The sequence below is a fragment of the Salvelinus fontinalis genome, chromosome 2 (genome assembly GCF_029448725.1).
Source record: "Salvelinus fontinalis isolate EN_2023a chromosome 2, ASM2944872v1, whole genome shotgun sequence".
Taxonomy (NCBI): Eukaryota; Metazoa; Chordata; class Actinopteri; order Salmoniformes; family Salmonidae; genus Salvelinus; species Salvelinus fontinalis.
Window position 1 is genome coordinate 6248882 of NC_074666.1, and position 20123 is coordinate 6269004.

General features: G+C 47.0%; 1 protein-coding gene across 2 annotated transcripts in view; it reads right to left on the minus strand.

Moving 5' to 3' along the window:
- The window catches only part of LOC129810819 (tyrosine-protein kinase JAK2-like), a 69157-nt gene that overhangs the window by 15153 nt on the left and 33881 nt on the right, over positions 1 to 20123 (minus strand). For both annotated transcript variants that reach the window (XM_055861750.1, XM_055861757.1), the window contains exons 3-12: positions 13028 to 13151; positions 12678 to 12789; positions 9044 to 9189; positions 6589 to 6880; positions 6177 to 6296; positions 5763 to 5920; positions 3645 to 3756; positions 3239 to 3425; positions 554 to 678; positions 7 to 141 (exon numbers count right to left, since the gene is read on the minus strand). In XM_055861750.1, the coding sequence (XP_055717725.1) occupies positions 7 to 141; positions 554 to 678; positions 3239 to 3425; positions 3645 to 3756; positions 5763 to 5920; positions 6177 to 6296; positions 6589 to 6880; positions 9044 to 9189; positions 12678 to 12789; positions 13028 to 13151 (1511 nt within the window). The remainder of the gene's footprint in view (positions 1 to 6; positions 142 to 553; positions 679 to 3238; positions 3426 to 3644; positions 3757 to 5762; positions 5921 to 6176; positions 6297 to 6588; positions 6881 to 9043; positions 9190 to 12677; positions 12790 to 13027; positions 13152 to 20123) is intronic.

Sequence of the window (20123 nt, forward strand, 5' to 3'; positions counted from 1 at the left end):
ACCAACCTCGGAGTAGTTTCGGTGAGCCTTATCCAGGATCTTAACAATGACATCCATCTGGTGAATCTCTCCGTAGTCTCCCAGCTCCTTCCTCACGCCACAGAAGATCTTCGTAAACGTCCCCTGACCCAGACTGTCTTTCTGTAACACACAGGGAACACCGGGTCTGAGATCCTCTCCCCTGGTCATCCCAAACATGTTGTGATGATGCCAACACATCCGCCCCTTATTTCAATTGTATTTGTGAGTGTTTATTTCTATGTATATTTTATATTTTATTAATCTACATTATTCATATCATGTCATAGTTGAGATCTCATGCCACCATTTCACCTGAACCAGTTAAGGAGTGACCATTCAGTCTCTGATTGAAGTCCTCTATCATGTGTGTGAGTGGCAACGTCTGCAGGTACATGCAGGTGTATGTGACCGTGTCACAGGTAAAAGAGGTCACAGGTGAAAGAGGTCATTACACCCATAATAGGAATTGATGTTAACTGACCTTTCAGTCATGGGTGAAGAAGGAGAGTGAGTGACAGAGAGGTAATCTTACGATGACAAGATCCTCCTTGCGTATCTTGTGAAAGACCATCTGGCTGATGTTGTGTCTGTGCAGAGATGGGGACGGGGGGACCTCAGCACCCTGGTTACTGCGGCACACCAACAGGTTAGACTTGTCTGCAGATACAGGGAACACAGAGACGAGGACGCTAAGTGAGTTAGCAGTACATCTAGTACTCTTTATAGGTCGTATTCATTAGGGCATACCGCAGCAAAAAAGGTTTTAAACGCTAAACAAAAACAAGTTGGAAAAGTTCAGGTACACCCTGAACAGAGTGTGCAAAGCTGTCATCAAGGCAAAGGGTGGCTACTTGGCAAAATCTCAAATATATTTTGATTTGTTTAACACGGTTTTGGTTACTACATGATTCCATGTGTGTTATTTCATAGTGTTGATGTCTTCACTATTATTATACAATGTAGAAAATAGTAAAAAATTAAATAAAAACACTTCAATGAGTAGGTGTGTCCAAACTTTTGACTGGTCCTGTACGTGACAACAATGTTATGTACAGTACGTGTGACGTGGGGTCGACGCAGCTCACAGGCCTTGTCCAAGTGTTTCTGTTGTGTTTGACTATAGACAAAGAAATTGAACATCATGGTGAACATACGTGACCAAAATAAACCCTTTTGAACGTTATGACCGAGAGGATGATCGTTTCACAAGAGCAAGAACTACAATACTTGTGCCACGTCTCCTTTTTAGTGCATTCTTTTTATTTAGTTGACCTTTATTTAACTAGGCAAGTCAGTTGAGAACAAATTCTTATTTACAATGACGGCCTATCAAACGGCCTCCTGATGGGGACGGGGGCTGGGATTAAAAGTACATGAAATAAAAATATAGGACAACACACACATCACGACAAGAGAGACAACACTACATAAAGAGAGACCTAAGACCACACAGCATGGCAGCAACACAACATGACAACACAGCATGGTAGCAACACAACATGACAACACAGCATGGCAGCAACAACACAGCATGGCAGCAACACAACATGACAACACAGCATGGTAGCAACACAACAACACAGCATGGTAGCAACACAACATCACAGCATGGTAGCAACACAACATGACAACACAGCATGGTAGCAACACAACAACACAGCATGGTAGCAACACAACAACACAGCATGGTAGCAACACAACAACACAGCATGGCAGCAACACAACATGACAACACAGCATGGCAGCAACACAACATCACAGCATGGTAGCAACACAACATGACAACACAGCATGGCAGCAACACAACACAACAACACAGCATGGCAGCAACACAACATGACAACACAGCATGGTAGCAACACAACACAACATCACAGCATGGTAGCAACACAGCATGGCAGCAACACAACAACACAGCATGGCAGCAACACAACAACACAGCATGGCAGCAACACAACAACACAGCATGGCAGCAACACAACACAGCATGGTAGCAACACAACATCACAGCATGGTAGCAACACAACATGACAACACAGCATGGTAGCAACACAACATGACAACACAGCATGGTAGCAACACAACATGGCAGCAACACAGCATGGCAGCAACACAACATGGCAGCAACACAGCATGGCAGCAACACAGCATGGCAGCAACACAGCATGGCAGCAACACAGCATGGCAGCAACACAGCATGGCAGCAACACAGCATGGCAGCAACACAACATGACAACACAGCATGGTAGCAACACAACACAACATCACAGCATGGTAGCAACACAACACAACATCACAGCATGGTAGCAACACAACATGACAACACAGCATGGTAGCAACACAACACAACAGCATGTTAGCAACACAACATGACAACACAGCATGGCAGCAACACAACATGACAACACAGCATGGCAGCAACACAACAACACAGCATGGTAGCAACACAACAACACAGCATGGCAGCAACACAACATGGCAACACAGCATGGCAGCAACACAACAACACAGCATGGTAGCAACACAACAACACAGCATGGTAGCAACACAACATCACAGCATGGTAGCAACACAACATGACAACACAGCATGGCAGCAACACAACACAGCATGGCAGCAACACAGCATGGTAGCAACACAACAACACAGCATGGTAGCAACACATAACACAGCATGGTAGCAACACATAACACAGCATGGTAGCAACACATAACACAGCATGGTAGCAACACCACATGACAACACAGCATGGTAGCAACACAGCATGGTAGCAACACCACATGACAACACAGCATGGTAGCAACACCACATGACAACACAGCATGGTAGCAACACAACATGGTAGCAACACAGCATGGTAGCAACACAGCATGGTAGCAACACAGCATGGTAGCAACACAGCATGGTAGCAACACCACATGACAACACAGCATGGTAGCAACACAACAACACAAGCATGGTAGCAACACAACATGGCAACACAGCATGGCAGCATGGTAGCAACAACATGACAACACAGCATGGTAGCAACACAACATGACAACACAGCATGGTAGCAACACAACATGGCAACAACACAACATCATTGTTAATCAAACTACTGTGAGAATATAGACTTAGTGTTGAGTGTGGCTGGAGAGCTGACGTCAGCCCACAGTTTATGATATTGTTTTAGTCACAAAACACAGCTATGACCCGTATTCCCTGACCTCCTCACCTTTAGCTTTAGGCGGGCAGCACTTGGTGAACTGGAAGATGTGTCCGTCAGAGCGCAGAGCTTCTTTCTGGTAGCGGTGGAGCAGCTCCCTCAGAGAACCAAACATCTTCTTGGCCCCAGAGAGGACGTAGTCTCCCTGGTCTGTCTTCACTATCTGGCAGTGCTTGTACTCAACTAGGCTGTCACACTGCAGGGGGACACAGATCAGATATGCACCCTCCCACTTCCCCATTGGTCCTTACCCTTCAAACTTTGTAGATTTGTAACGCGTTAGCAATTCGGTGAAAGCTACACCAGTACGCCCCCATACCAATCCAGACCCTTTCAGATCTGGAAACATTGAAGGGTCTGGACTAAACACACTTAGCACCATGTCTTTCAACAACCTGTACGGTATTATACTCACGCCCACTACAAAAGACAGGAAGTATTTGTTGTAGTCCTTAGGGCTGCTACGGAGGATGTACAGACCCTTGTGATTCCCAGACCGCCGCAGCTTACTGATAGCAAAGTCCATCCTGAGGATAGAGAGACAGGACAGATATGGTCAGTCATGGTCGTACTGTGCGTGCGTATATATGTGCAAGTTAGTGATGAGCGGGTTGACAGGGTTATATCCGCGGGACAAACGGGTTTAGGGTCATGACATTTCAAGTGGATGAAGGCCGGGTTGAATAAAAACAGAAAACAATGCCTTTAAAAATGCATAACTGTGCAATTTATATCTATAGGCTACATTAAATTATTTTAGATTATCTGTCATTAGTGCGTAAGCCAAAACTTTAGAGCCTAACTGTACGTTCGCCAATCAGCCTACACACCAATCGCCAAATAGCCTACACGCCAAATAGCCTACACGCCAAATAGCCTACACGCCAAATAGACTACACGCCAAATAGACTACACGCCAAATAGACTACACGCCAAATAGACTACACGCCAAATAGACTACACGCCAAATAGCCTACACGCCAATCGCCAAATAGCCTACACGCCAAATAGCCTACACGCCAATCGTCAAAATAGCCTACACACTAATCACCAAATGCTTTTGGGAACGGACAGAAAAAGTTAACGTAGATCCATGGAAGCAAAAAAAACCATGTTGGAGTTGACTTCAATAAGAGAAAAGCTGTGAAATGTAGAGTTGAAAATAAAGAGAAGGGAGGACCAGAAAGTCACGTTTGGGAAAGATTAGGTGAAGTGGTAAAAGAGGATGATGACAGTGTTGTGTGGTGATTGTGAGGCGCTATACACATTCAACAGTCACAAGATCGAAATTAAAATAGGCCTATGGCACGTCAAGGGAACTGTAGCCTACTGTTCAGATGAATAAAATGGACACTGAAATCTGGACACTGACTGTAGGTCTATAACCTCTCACAGAGCCTTAACATTAACTCTCGTTGAATGAAGCTTTTCTTGCACTGCCTGAGTGGAAACGCCTTGCAGTTGTGCGTCCTGATGTTCTATGCGGTCCGCTCCACGTTATTTTGTAAATATATTCCGTTAATAGTTCACTACAGTTTATTGCAACGTACCAGCTGCCTTACTTGTCCTCTTTCTTTGCATTTCTTGCACTAAAACGATACACCAAATGTAGGCTACATTTTGACAGGGGAACAGGAGTGGAGAAATATGATATATTTATTTCAGTATCTTGAGAGAATGTGAATGATCAGTTAGATACCGTCTGTAGAGGTGCTATATTTATCAGCATCATAAAAGCTGATAGTATTTCAACCACATTAAATATGCATCCAAGCTGAAATCTAAATCAGAAACACGTTGGTGACGTTTACGAAGTTGGCTAGCCGAACAAGTGTGCTCGCATACTCCCTTAAAAGACCTTCCCTTGAAAAACTTTTAAAAAGCGCCAATAGTACTGTTTGTCTATTTTGAAACACCGTAGCCAGTATACACTTCCTCAAAATAGTCAGAATTAATCTACGATAACTCAAGCAATCTGTCATTAACTTCAAAGTTTTTGCCGAAGAGAGCTTAATTGCGCACTTTTTACATCTAACTCCGACGTTTGGTGCAGTATTTCTCAAATGAAAAGATGTGCATGAAAACGAGTCGTCTCTCGTTGAATGACAACAAATAACTTATTGAAGAATCCCTACTGTTGACCAATCACCGACGAAGGGACGTAGACTTCAGCTCTGAAATTCAGCCTCCAGAAAAATGTGTTCCCGAACAACCGAAAAAAACACTACCCGAAGTCAAAACAAACAAAAACTTCCTAAAATGTTATAATATATACACAAACTCTACCGAACTGTTTCGCATGGGAAGCATGCGGACGCCTAAAGAGTTTATTTAGTGTTCTAGGGCAACGTAATGACAGAAGAGAAGCTAATTATAGACAAGTTATCACATATAGATCGGGTGGTTGCGGATGGGTTATTAGCCATTTTCGGGAGGGTGAACAAACCTGCTGAGCCGCACACCCCTAGTTCACCCCTGTGTGGGTGTGGATGTTCCTGTGTTTGTACAGTATATGTGCCTAGTCTAGACTTACGAGACTGGACCATGGCAGTAATTCTGAATGGCCTCCAGCAGCCTTGGGGGCGCCACCTCTTTACACAGGAAGTGGTGAGCGTCTGCTATGAGCCGGTAGTAGCCATCCACCAAAGACACAAAGGACAGAGCCTCCGACAGGGAACGGAACTCCAGCTCCTGTGTAGCAGAGAGAGATGGAGGAGGATAAGAGGAGGGATGGATCAGTCCTCTGTTACACATAACACATGAGAAATGTTCCTGTTCTGATCTAACATAACAGCTGGTCTAAAATGTCACACTGTTCCCCTACAAAGTGCACTTGGCCCTATGGCCCTGCTCAAAAGTAGTACACTATATTGGAAATAGCTTGTCATTTCAGACACAAATGATGTCCTTGTCCCTGTCTGAGTTGAGGTTAGCAGAGTCCTCGTACCAGAGTCTGACTGTCCTGTCTGTTGATGGTGACGATGCGACTCTCGATAGAGCCATCCTTGTTGGCTTGTTTGATGCTGATGTCAATAACTTCAGGGAAATCACAGTACGTCTGGATACCCTATAGAGAGAGAGAGTAAGAGTAGTAGCAGCCATCCTGAATGAACAACCGTTTCAAACATCCTTTCTCTGACTCTGACATTATTACAGGAGACTATTTGAACACATGACTAACTCTAGCCCCTTTGTGGTTGTCTCAACAGGTCATATGTGCTTTCAGAAAATAGAAAGATAAAAGGAGAAGACGAGAAGGAAAAATAGGAAAGAAACAGACGAGGAGAACAAGGAACAAGAATAAAAAGGAAGAGAGAGTGAAAGAAGAAGAGAGAAGAGAGCGCCACTTCTCCCCCTACCTTGTTTGCCTCCTTATCCTCCTCCCGGGACCACTGGATGCCGTTGTTTCCTGTGACGACGATGGTGACCTCTCCTTCCAAGGACTCAGTGACACGGAAGCACTCCGAGTAGAAGGCTGGGTGCAGCGTCTCCAGGTTCACCAGGTATTTGAGCTTGAGGTCACGAGCCGTGGCTTTACACTGGCTGAACTGATGGATGAACTTCCTGAAGCGATGGCGGATCCTCTTCCGGGTCACAAAGTGGTACTCTTGGATATGGGCACGCATATTCTTGGGCAGGAACGACTTATAGCTAGGGAGGGAAGGTGAAAGAATTGGTTTAGTTACAATTGGGTCCATTACATACTAGTATCAATAGCAGCAAAGAGCTGAATTATGTGATACAACAAACACAATACAGGTTTTAAGAACATGGGCGGGGTGGATTGGAGTGAGGTGTGGTGAGGCGGGGATGGATTAGAGTGAGGTTTGGTGATGTGGGGCGGATTAGAGTGAGGCGTGGTGATGTGGGGTGGATTAGAGTGAGGCGGGGGTGGATTAGAGTGAGGCGGGGGTGGATTAGAGTGAGGCGGTGGTGGATTAGAGTGGGGCGGATTAAAGTGAGGCGTGGTGAGGCGGGGGTGGATTAGAGTGAGGCGGGGGTGGATTAGAGTGAGGCGGGGGTGGATTAGAGTGAGGCGGGGGTGGATTAGAGTGAGGCGGGGGTGGATCAGAGTGAGGCGGGGGTGGATCAGAGTGAGGCGGGGGTGGATCAGAGTGAGGCGGGGGTGGATTAGAGTGAGGCGGGGGTGGATTAGTGAGGCGTGGTGATGTGAGGCGGGGTGGAGGGAGGTGTGGTGATGTGGGGTGGAGTGAGGTGTGGTGATGTGGGGTGGAGTGGGGTGTAGTGAGGTGGGGTGTAGTGAGGTGGGGTGTAGTGATGTGGGGTGGAGTGATGTGGGGTGGAGTAAGGCGGGGGTGGATTAGAGTGAGGCGGGGGTGGATTAGAGTGAGGCGGGGGTGGATTAGAGTGAGGCGGGGGTGGAGTAAGGTGTGGGTGGAGTGGAGTGAGGTGTGGGTGGAGTGGAGTGAGACGTTGGTGGAGTGGAGTGAGACGGGGGTGGAGTGGAGTGAGGTGTGGGTGGAGTGAAGTGAGACGGGGGTTGAGTGGAGTGAGGTGTGGGTGGAGTGGAGCGAGGTGTGGGTGGAGTGGAGTGAGGTGTGGGTGGAGTGGAGTGAGACGGGGGTTGAGTGGAGTGAGGTGTGGGTGGAGTGGAGTGAGGTGTGGGTGGAGTGAAGTGAGACGGGGGTTGAGTGGAGTGAGGTGTGGGTGGAGTGGAGTGAGGTGTGGGTTGAGTGGAGTGAGGTGTGGGTGGAGTGGAGTGAGGTGTGGGTGGAGTGGAGTGAGGTGTGGGTGGAGTAGAGTGAGGCGGGGGTGGAGTAGAGTGAGGCGGGGGTGGAGTGGAGTGAGGCGTGGAGTGAGGCGTGGGTGGAGTGGAGTGAGGCGTGGGTGGAGTGGAGTGAGGTTTGGGTGTAGTGGAGTGAGGTGTGGGTGGAGTGAGGCGTGAGTGGAGTGAGGTGTGGGTGGAATGGAGTAAGGTGTGGGTGGAGTGGAGTGAGCCCCGGGGGTTGAGTGGAGTGATGTGTGGGTGGAGTGGAGTGCGGCGGGGTTAGAGTGGAGTGAGGCGGGGGTGGAGTGGAGTGAGGTGTGGGTGGAGTGGAGTGAGGCGGGGTTGGAGTTGATTGAGGTGTGGGTGAAGTGGAGTGAGGCGGGGGTGGAGTGGAGTGAGGCGGGGGTGGAGTGGAGTGAGGCGGGGGTGGAGTGGAGTGAGGTGTGGGTGGAGTGGAGTGAGGTGTGGGTGGAGTGGAGTGAGGTGTGGGTGGAGTGGAGTGAGGCGGGGGTGGAGTGGAGTGAGGTGTGGGTGGAGTGGAGTGAGGTGTGGGTGGAGTGGAGTGAGGTGTGGGTGGAGTGGAGTGAGGCGGGGTTGGAGTGAGGTGATTTGTTTAACACTTTTTTTGTTACTACATGATTCCATACGTGTTATTTCATAGTTTTGATGTCTTCACTGTTATTCTAGAATGTAGAAAATAGTAAAAATAAAGAAAAACCCTTGAATGAGCAGGTGTTCTAAAACTTTTGACCGGTAGTGTACACATATCAGATATTATTGCCCACTACAATATCATATGCCAAAACATGATTTTTATTGAACTGTGATTGTGAAGTGTATGAACAGTACAAGTCAGGGGTTGAAGGGGATCTAGGGATGATTAGGTGGCCAGGACAATAAAACAACTGGTAGGTTTGGATGTTAGACAGGACACCGCCCAGGGTTAACATCCCTTCTTTAGTGACCGCAGGGAAGGCTCTGCACCTGGTTTGACCGGTGTGTACACATTGTGACCAAACGGTTTCAGCTCTGACAGTTTCTTCTAGGTTCAACGTGCTCCATCTTCCTCCTACCAGCCTACTCACCTGGTGTCGTTATAGATGTCCACAGGGGACTGGCTACTCTCCTGAGCCATCCTCATCATGTCCAACACAGCCATGCCAAGACACTCCTCCTGGGCCTCATGGTTCACTGGGATAATCACCCAGCTATGCACAAAGTCACTACGCCACTGAGAGGAGGGAGGGAGGGAGATGTAGTGGATAGACGTACCATAAGGTGAAAACAAACAAGGCAAACGAGGGAGGGAGAGAGAGTAGGGAGAGAGAGAGTAGGAGGGTTGGTAACATTAACATATGACAGACAGCCACAGCAGACTGGCAGACAACAGACATGTGATATGTTAGGGGTAAGGCATGAAGCAGTTGTTATACACCACTATCTGTGGCATGCCCCTGTCTCTGTGGCATGCCCCTGTCTCTGTGGCATGCCCCTGTCTCTGTGGCATGCCCCTGTCTCTGTGGCATGCCCCTGTCTCTGTGGCATGCCCCTGTCTCTGTGGCATGCCCCTGTCTCTGTGGCATGCCCCTGTCTCTGTGGCATGCCCCTGTCTCTGTGGCATGCCCCTGTCTCTGTGGCATGCCCCTGTCTCTGTGGCATGCCCCTGTTTCTGTGGCATGCCCCTGTCTCTGTGGCATGCCCCTGTCTCTGTGGCATGCCTCTGTCTCTGTGGCATGCCTCTGTCTCTGTGGCATGCCTCTGTCTCTGTGGCATGCCTCTGTCTCTGTGGCATGCCTCTGTCTCTGTGGCATGCCTCTGTCTCTGTGGCATGCCTCTGTCTCTGTGGCATGCCTCTGTCTCTGTGGCATGCCTCTGTCTCTGTGGCATGCCTCTGTCTCTGTGGCATGCCTCTGTCTCTGTGGCATGCCCCAAGTGTCACCCTAAACAAATGGGACCTTCGGCAACACAGTGACTACGGTCTCAGATCAATGATGCACTGGTGGAATAGAGGAACCATGTCCCTACATCAATGCCTACGTACAGTATAACTGAATCACTGCAATAGCAAGATGGAGATCTCTGAGGTTATTTTTTTTAAACTAGACCTTAGTCCCCGTGTTGCCTATGGTCGGGTTTTCCAGACTACATATAGTGTTGAAACTAGACCTTAGTCCCCGTGTTGCCTATGGTCGGGTTTTCCAGACTACATTTTCTGCACTACTTTTGACCAGAGCCCTATGGCCCGTGGTCTAAAGTAGTGCACCAGAGCCCTATGGCCCGTGGTCGAAAGTAGTGCACCAGAGCCCTATGGCCCGTGGTCTAAAGTAGTGCACCAGAGCCCTATGGCCCGTGGTCTAAAGTAGTGCACCAGAGCCCTAATGGGCCGTGGTCTAAAGTAGTGCACCAGAGCCCTATGGCCCGTGGTCTAAAGTAGTGCACAAGAGCCCTATGGGCCGTGGTCTAAAGTAGTGCACCAGAGCCCTATGGGCCGAGGTCTAAAGTAGTGCACCAGAGCCCTATGGCCCATGGTCTAAAGTAGTGCACCAGAGCCCTATGGCCCGTGGTCTAAAGTAGTGCACCAGAGCCCTATGGCCCGTGGTCTAAAGTAGTGCACCAGAGCCCTATGGCCCGTGGTCTAAAGTAGTGCACCAGAGCCCTATGGCCCGTGGTCTAAAGTAGTGCACCAGAGCCCTATGGCCCGTGGTCTAAAGTAGTGCACCAGAGCCCTATGGCCCGTGGTCTAAAGTAGTGCACCAGAGCCCTATGGCCCGTGGTCTAAAGTAGTGCACCAGAGCCCTATGGGCCGTGGTCTAAAGTATTGCACCAGAGCCCTATGGGCCGTGGTCTAAAGTATTGCACCAGAGCCCTAATGGGCCGTGGTCTAAAGTAGTGCACCAGAGCCCTATGGGCCGTGGTCTAAAGTAGTGCACTATATTGGGAATAGGGTGCCATTTGGGACGCACACTTTGTCTGTTCATGCTGGCTAAGGAAGAGGTCCCCACAGGCAGGGTTACAACCTAACTGGGGAGAAAAGACTGCCTGTGTTTGAGGAGATCCATTTAACCAAGGCAGGATGCAGGCACAACCACTTCATTACATAATGATTAGTTAAGCTATTTAAGACGCAAGGTGATTTACAGTTCAGTGATTCCGACTGCAATGTTGTCCATCTCAAACACGTGCACCCTGCATCTCTGCATCCCTCGTCTTCCTGACTGCACCACCACTTTTCTAGTTACAGCAAATAACAGCCTGACATGGTATGTGGGATACACAAAGCCATGTTTCCACAAGCTACACCGGAAGTATTACACACCCTCTTCCATTGTTTTGCTCAACAACTTTTGTGCTGCACCAAAAGCGATAGGGATCTTAGTGTGTTGTGTGTGCTCTAGAACTATGGCCAGTCCAGTTGAACTTCTATTCTCTCTGTGGATAAACATCAAGTGAAACCACAGTAGACATCGGCCTCGGCTATACAAACAACACATCAGCAGAAAGAATGTCTTGAGGAACATAACCCACATTTCCAAGAATAGAAACTAAAGAAAACAATTAATTTTTTTACATGGAAACAAGGTCCCTCAGTTCTCAGAACTGTGGAATAAAGTCAACACCGTTTTCCTCACAGCAACCCAGGGCCTCCATTTCTCTAAAATACAGACTTAAAGGGGCCATCTACTGTTGAAACAATAAACTAAAGGGATCCTCCCCCAGCCTCTGTTTTGGTAAAAAGCTGAGGGACGGGCCTGGAGAAATGTAACCACTCTTAAATTCATAAACGGAGGTATTGATGCAAGGACTGACCATTTAAAATATCAACATCATAGTTTGTTTACATTTTCAATCTTTACAAATATTGAAGTAAAACAAGCTTGTATTTCAGGTGCTGATGGGGTATTACAGTTGAACTAAGCTCATAAAGGCATTTATAAGTTATACTCTTCAAGAATCAATAGATGTAGCAATTGTGGCTTTCTCTTTAAAACGACAGCAGGACCTTGCATAGTAACTAACGTATACAGGGTAATCTCTCACACCCAGTGTGTTTTGTGACAATGTGAATGTGAAGATAAAAACTGAAAAGGACACCACAGTCCACACAGACATTCTAAAACACACGCACGTACACACAAAAACACACCCTACCAGCCACAGCTTTCACCACTGCCTCTCACCCTCCCAACACTGCTTCCCCTTTTCTTCAGCATTTGTACGGACACACACACAGACACACACACACGGACACACACACACACGGACACACACGGGTAGATTAGGCAGTTATTTACACCACACAGACTTTACAGCTTCGCTGATTGGTTTATAGAAACCAGTCGCCCCTAATATTGATTTTGCTTGGAATTATGGTCTCACCAGCTGGCTCTCTCTCTGTAGCAATTGAGCCCGGGGATGAGGTTACTTAATACTTCAGGTTACTGAAAGGTGGCTTTACAGGTAGGCCATTTTAGGGGAGTCTGTAGCATACATGTCAGAATAGAGCACATATTTACAAAGCAACTCAGAGTAGAAGTGCTCATGTAAATGAGAACTTGTTCTCAACTTGCCTACCTGGTTAAATAAAAGGTGAAATAAAAAAATAAATAAAAAAAGATCTTTAAGGCAAAGCTGATCCTAGATCAGCACGCCTACACTCTTGAATTTCACACTACCAGACTGAGAAAACTCTCCTGGTAAAAAATATAGCCCAAGACTAACCTGAGCGAAGAGGTAGGACATGACGGTATCGTCTAACACCGGGCTGTCCATTCCCTTGTTGACCCCATAGCGGTGGGAACAGGAGTCTCCATACCAGCCAGGGAAGTAGTACCTGGGGGGACGACGACGCAGAAAGGGAGAAGAAACAGGAAGAGGAGAGAAGATAAAGAGGACTATATAGAAGACACAAGCACAATGTGTCTAATACTATTACCGTACAATGATACTTTAATTAAACGTCATTGCATATTTCACACTTTAATTCCTTAATATTTTTAATAGTCAATCTAATTGTTTCCTTTTCAACAGAAAAATAAAATCTAGACCCCTGACCACACGCCACATCCTACCTCACTCTGAAGAGGAGACTGTCATTTGCTGATTGGTCGAGTTTGAGGATGTGATTGGGTGGGAACCACATGCGGTCGCTCTCCCTCATCAGGCCAAACAGGCTGCAATACAACGGTGAAAGGCCTGGGAGACAGGAGAGAACAGAATAACAACATGAACACCAAACACATCCATAGGGATAAGCAGAGCCATATGTATCCTGGTGGTTAGTGTGTCAGCCCTGGGATTGGAAGGTTGGGGGATTTGATCCCCCGTCAAGTCATACCAAAGACTCCAAAACAGGAACCTGATGCCTCTATGCTTGGAACTTCAGTATTTAGGATATGGATTAGGGGTAAGGCCCTGCGATAGACTAGCGTTCTGTCCAGGGGGTGTCTCACCCTACAGAAATGGGAGGCAGAGCAATGGACATTAGATCGGTGGAAATCTGTCCCTTTGCCCAAATTTGAGATTTTTGGTTACAACCGCCATGTCTTTGTGAGATGCAAAGTAGGTGAACAGATGACCTCTGCAAGTGTACTTCCCACCGTGAAGCATGGAGGAGGTGGTGTGATGGTGCTTTGCTGGTGACACAGTCTGATTTATTTAGAATTCAAGGCATACTTAGCCAGCATGACCACCACAGCATTCTGCAGCGATACCTCATCCCATCTTGTTTGGCCTTAGTGGGACTATCATTTGTTTTTCAACAGAACAACAACCCAAAACACACCCCCAGGCTGTGTAAGGGCTATTTGACCAAGAAGGAGACTGATGGAGTGCTGCATCAGATGATATGGCTTCCACAATCCACTGACCTCAACCCAATTGAGATGAGTTGGACCGCTGAGTGAAGGAAAAGCAGCCAACAAGTGCTTAGCATATGTGGGAACTCCTTCAAGACTGTTGGAAAAGCATTCCTCATTATGACCTTTAAGGCAAAGCCAATCCTAGATCAGCACTCCTACTCATGCACAAACACACAGGTGGTTATGGTCAACTGGTCCCTGTAAGAGGGTTGGGGTTGTGAGGGTTTAGAGTTTAGGATTTTAAGCTTGAGGCGAGACATTTTAGTGGATAGTATTGGGAATCAGTCAGTTGTGCTCTAGTCTGGAATCTGGGAGTGAAATCTGCTGCTCCGGTCTGGGTTCTGGAAGGGAAATCAGCCTTAGCTGTGCTCTGGTCTGGGCTCTGGGAGTGAAATCTGATTAACTGGCCAAAAGGCACCTACTGTATGAAATGTCACTCTTCTCAGCATGGAAATAACATTGTAAAATGATGTAAAAACTTGCCATTTCAGGAGCATTAAACACACTAGCCATTTCAACAGCTTTAAAGTTATAAATAGATGTATGTTTTTCCCACGTATGTAGGCCTATAGCTTCGGGCTGCAATGTGTCCACTATGTGAGAATGCTATTCATTGACTACAGCTCAGCATTCAACACCATAGTACCCTCAAAGCTCATCACTAAGCTAAGGATCCTGGGACTAAACACCTCCCTCTGCAACTGGATCCTGGACTTCCTGACGGGCCGCCCCCAGGTGGTGAGGGTAGGTAGCAACACATCTGCCACGCTGATCCTCAACACTGGAGCTCCCCAGGGGTGCGTGCTCAGTCCCTTCCTGTACTCCCTGTTCACTCATGACTGCATGGCCAGGCACGACTCCAACACCATCATTAAGTTTGCAGACGACACAACAGACCTGATCACCGACAACGATGAGACAGCCAATAGGAAGGAGGTCAGAGACCTGACCGTGTGGTGCAAGGACAACAACCTCTCCCTCAACGTGATCAAGACAAAGATGATGATCGTGGACTACAGGAAAAGGAGGACCAAGCACGCCCCCATTCTCATCGATGGGGCTGTAGTGGAGCAGGTTGAGAGCTTCAAGTTCCTTGGCGTCCACATCACCAACAAACTAACATGGTCCAAACACACTAAGACAGTCGTGAAGAGGGCACAACAAAACCTATTCCCCCTCAGGAGACAGAAAAGTTTTGGCATGGGTCCTCAGATCCTCAAAAAGGTTTGACAGCTGCACCATCGAGAGCATCCTGACGGGTTGCATCACTGCCTGGTATGGCAACTGCTTGGCCTCCGACCGCAAGTCACTACAGAAGGTAGTGCATACAGCCCAGTACATCACTGGGGCCAAGCTTCCTGCCACCCAGAACCTCTATACCAGGCGGTGTCAGAGGAAGGCCCTAAAAATTGTCAAAGACTCCAGCCACCCTAGTCAGACTGTTCTCTCTGCTACAGCACCGCAAGCGGTACCGGAGCACCAAGTCCAGGTCCAAGAGGCTTCTTAACAGCTTCTACCCCAAAGCCTTAAGACTCCTGAACATCTAATCAAATGGCTACCCAGACTATTTGCATGGGTCCCCCGCCCACTGCTGCTACTCTGTTATTATCTATGCATAGCCAGTTTAATAACTCTACCTACATGTACATAATTACCTCAATACCGGTGCCCCTTGCACATTGACACTGTACCGGTACCCCCTGTATATAACCCCACTATTGTTATTTGCTGCTGCTCTTTAATTATTTGTTAGGTCTTATCTCTTACTTTTTTAGGGATTTTCTTAAAACTGCATTGATGGTTAAAAGCTTGTACGTAAGCATTTCACTGTAAGGTCTACACTTGTCGTCGGCGCATGTGACAAATAACATTTAATTTGAGTTAACTTCGGTCAACTCTGATGTTCTCGGATGGTGTGTGTTTAAAAAAAAAAGTATGTTAAAATACCTGTCATATTACACATCTAGTAATGACCGAAGGCATTTGAACCTTCACAGTAAAACTTGTGTACTACTTAATATAATTATTGTATCGCTCGGAGTGGAGGGGAAAGTTGCTTGTGCATTGATAAGCACACTGAAGATGGTATTTCATTGTTACATTACATTTCTATTTTCTATTTAAACCTTTATTTAAAGGCAAGTCAGTTAAGAACAAATTCTTATTTACAAATGGCGGCCTAAACCGGGCCAAACCCGGACGACACTGGGCCAATTGTGCACCGGCCTATGGGACTACCAATCACGGCTGGTTGTGATACAGCCTGAATTCGAACCAGGGTGTCTGTAGTGACGCCTCTAGCACTGAGATGCAGTGCCTTAGACCGCTGCAGGAGCCGCAAAAACGGTACCTCCGCCTTTGTGTCCCAAAGGACATCCAGCCAACTTGACACAACTGTGGGAAGCACTGGAGTCAACATGGGCCAGCATCCCTGTGGAACGCTTTTGACACCTTGCAGAGGCCATGCCCTGACGAATTTAGGCTGTTCTGTGGGCAAAAAGGGGGAAGCAACGTAATATTAGGAAGGTTTTTCCTAATGTTTGGTATACTCTGTGTAAGTGACAAAAATAATATTGTCCAACCCATTGGGTATCTCACCGCACACCCAAATGCCATGTCTTGAAACATGCACAGACAGATTAAAAGTAATCTTACATTGTAAAACTTCTGACAGCCAGCTTTCTAGCACTGCCAATAACTTTTGAACATTATAGTATTGCCAGAAGCCAAAAATTATTGAATCATTGTTAGTTTTACACTGAAGACATGACTCTGTGGTAACTGGCTGTGGTAACTAGTGACGACCCTACTTTGCGAACTGCTAGTGCCATTTAGTAGTATTGGTTAGCCTAGCCTATAACCCCCCCCCTAATCATAGACAGGTTCCACACTGAAAATATGCATTAGTTTGATAAAGACAAATAGTGTATGTTTGTCAGAATTATTATGCCTAGACCTACTCACCAAACAGATGCCGTGTCCGTAATTCATCCTCATGCAGTGTTTAATGTGGAATTGTTCTTCCATTTTGAAAATGCCCAAGAACATGCAGAATAAACTAAATCAAACATCTGTATATATCGAAAAGAGACATTTTGGTTTGTAACCCTGAAAAAATGTCGCTCCGTTTTAAATGATCACGGTTTGATAATAACGGTTCCAGACAGGAGACGTGCATCACTTCACACTGGTCACTTTGTTAATTTGGAGAAATATTCTGTTCTACAGTTGCGCACTTTTGGCATATAGATGCACACATTTTTCCCTAGTTCTTTTTTTAATCATGGGAGTACTCCTAACAGTAAAACATGTCAAAAGCCCATCCCTATTTGCAACTTTTCTTTCATTTTTATTTCGGCCCCCCAAAGATGGGACGAAATGTGCCATTGACTCGCCCATGGATTGATGTTTCAACATTATCTCAATGAAGAGTTTGGCGTTCGACTAGCATTGTGCAGTTACAAGCCTGCTAGAGTTAGCGGCAGGCGGACATGAAACCTGAGCTGGGAGCTGGACAGTTTTAGAAAACCCTGACTAGATCTAGTTTAAATAGTAGTATACCCCTTTGGGCCAAGTCCTCAAAAACAACAACGTCTATGAGACGAGAGTGTGACAGACAGTAGATGAGAAACCGGAAGTGAGAATAGAGTGCCGTGTGACAAGAGGAAGAGAAGCCTAGGCGAGCGTATTGCATAGTGGAGGTTAGTAAGGTTGTTAGCTAGCCAGCCCCACTTTCTGCCTGTCGGGGGAGACTACGATAAGGAAGCCTGGGGGAGCAGAGGAAGAATAGAATACAAGTCAACAACACCAGCCATCAGAGGGCTGACTGTCCCCATATAAACAAAAGTACTAGATTGAGTGTATCCGTCAAATTTCTGTGGTCTGAGGAGCTTTTCCCATTCTACTAGACCTAATTATATGGTTGTCACCTTCTCCCTTAGGTGCTCAGAATAACGTCACTGTCTCTCTAAACTTCGTAACATAATAACTCTGACATGGCAACATAATCACTCAAGCATGTTGGTCTACACTGCAGTGTGGAGTAGTTAACCGTCAGAAGGAATAGGTGGACACAGAGAGAGAGCGAGAGCCAGAGAGAGAGAGAGCGAGAGCCAGAGAGAGAGAGAGAGAGAGAGAGAGAGAGAGAGAGAGAGAGAGAGAGAGGAGAGAGAGAGGAGAGAGAGAGAGAGCCAGAGAGAGAGCTAGCCAGAGAGCCAGAGAGAGAGCTAGCCAGAGAGCCAGAGAGAGAGAGAGAGAGCCAGAGAGAGAGAGAGAGAGCCAGAGAGAGAGAGAGAGAGCCAGAGAGAGAGAGAGAGAGCCAGAGAGAGAGAGAGAGAGCCAGAGAGAGAGAGAGAGAGCCAGAGAGAGAGAGAGAGAGCCAGAGAGAGAGAGAGAGAGCCAGAGAGAGAGAGAGAGCCAGAGAGAGAGAGAGAGCCAGAGAGAGAGAGAGAGCCAGAGAGAGAGAGAGAGCCAGAGAGAGAGAGAGAGACAGAGAGAGAGCGAGAGCCAGAGAGAGAGCGAGAGAGAGAGAGAGAGCCAGAGCGAGAGAGAGAGCCAGAGCGAGAGCCAGAGCCAGAGAGAGAGCCAGAGAGAGAGAGAGAGCCAGAGAGAGAGCCAGAGAGAGAGAGAGAGCCAGAGAGAGAGCCAGAGAGAGAGAGAGAGCCAGAGCCAGAGAGAGAGCCAGAGAGAGAGCCAGAGAGAGCCAGAGAGAGAGCCAGAGAGAGAGCCAGAGAGAGAGCCAGAGAGAGAGCCAGAGAGAGAGCCAGAGAGAGAGCCAGAGAGAGAGCCAGAGAGAGAGCCAGAGAGAGAGCGAGAGCCAGAGAGAGAGAGCAAGAAAATGAAAGTAAATGAGTAAATGAAAGAGAGAGTAAATGAAAGCGAGAGAGTAAATGAAAAAGAGAGAGAGTGCGAGAGAGAGTGCTGCAGGGTGCATATCAGAGACCTTCTGGGGTGTGTTTGAGAGAGATAGAGACATAGAGAACTAAAAATCAACAAGTCAACAGCCTGCTGAGGTCAGTGTGTATGAACATCCAGGTCAGGGGTAGGCTATATTCAACATAACTACACTTCATGACTGTGGCTTCAAGCCAAATTCAAGCAAAACTGCTATCAAGGCTTTTCCGGATTAGGACTAAGAATATATTCTCCTTAAACTACGTGTCGATGCATATTTACACTTTACAGATTAAACTACCAGATACAGAACAATGTTTACACTTTGAAGTAAAATTGAAAAAGGGTAATTTGGAATGAAAATAAGTAATTTTTTTGCGTACTCTGTAAACCGGGCCAAACAGATAGCAGTTTGACACATTTGTCCTCTTGCACAGATGAGCTGACCTCTGCAAGTGGAGGTGTCAAATAGGTTTTAAAGCTAAAAATACGCCGACTGTTGGACATCTAGTTAAACAACCACCACCACAACTGTATAACTGCTTAAAATGACATTAAGACTGATCAAGGAGAGATGGGTCTAAGTAGGCTGGTTCTGCTCTAACGTAAGAGCAGACTATGCTTCAACTCAGGTGACTGTACACCACTCGCTACCTACCGCCAAACATTGCACACTACCTTGGCAAGAAGCACAATGCTCAAATACTGCTGCGTTAGTCAGACTAATCAAATAATTACTTTATCAAATAATGAGTCTAATGAATTTGCTTACAGCCTCTCCAGGCCCAGATTACCCTAGTCACAAAACAGGTCTAAATCAGGGGGATATGAAGCTGGATTTACTGCCACAGTGGCTAGGCTGGTTACACACGTGTGGAATCCCAAATCGCCTCTTCGCTTGCCATTGCCAGACATTCTATGCGTCTACATCTTAAATTGGACGGGTGTTGCAGTGTCCCATATCCAGTACGCATCACACCCACAACCTCAGTTTACATTTACCGCTTGATGACGTACAACGGCGCCGTCTATGTCAAGACAAAATGAGGAACCGCGTCTGCAGTAAACAATGACCTGAGTTGTAGTTACACAAAACCCTCAAGAGAAGTCAAGCTGAGAGACTGTGCTCGTGAAAAAGAGAAGTAAAGCTGAGAGACTGTGCTCGTGAAAAAGAGAAGTAAAGCTGAGAGACTGTGCTCGTGAAAAAGAGAAGTCAAGCTGAGAGACTGTGCTCGTGAAAAAGAGGTCAGAGGAGATATTTGTGTGGATTACAATCCCTCCTCATTGAAACCTCTTCCCTGTGCTTCTGTCTGGGCTGAAAAGGTTGACTTTTATGGGTTAGGGCTTGTTTTGATGTTTGTTGTGTGGGAAATAAGAGCAAACGTGATGTACTTTAGGCCCTGTAGGGCAGGAG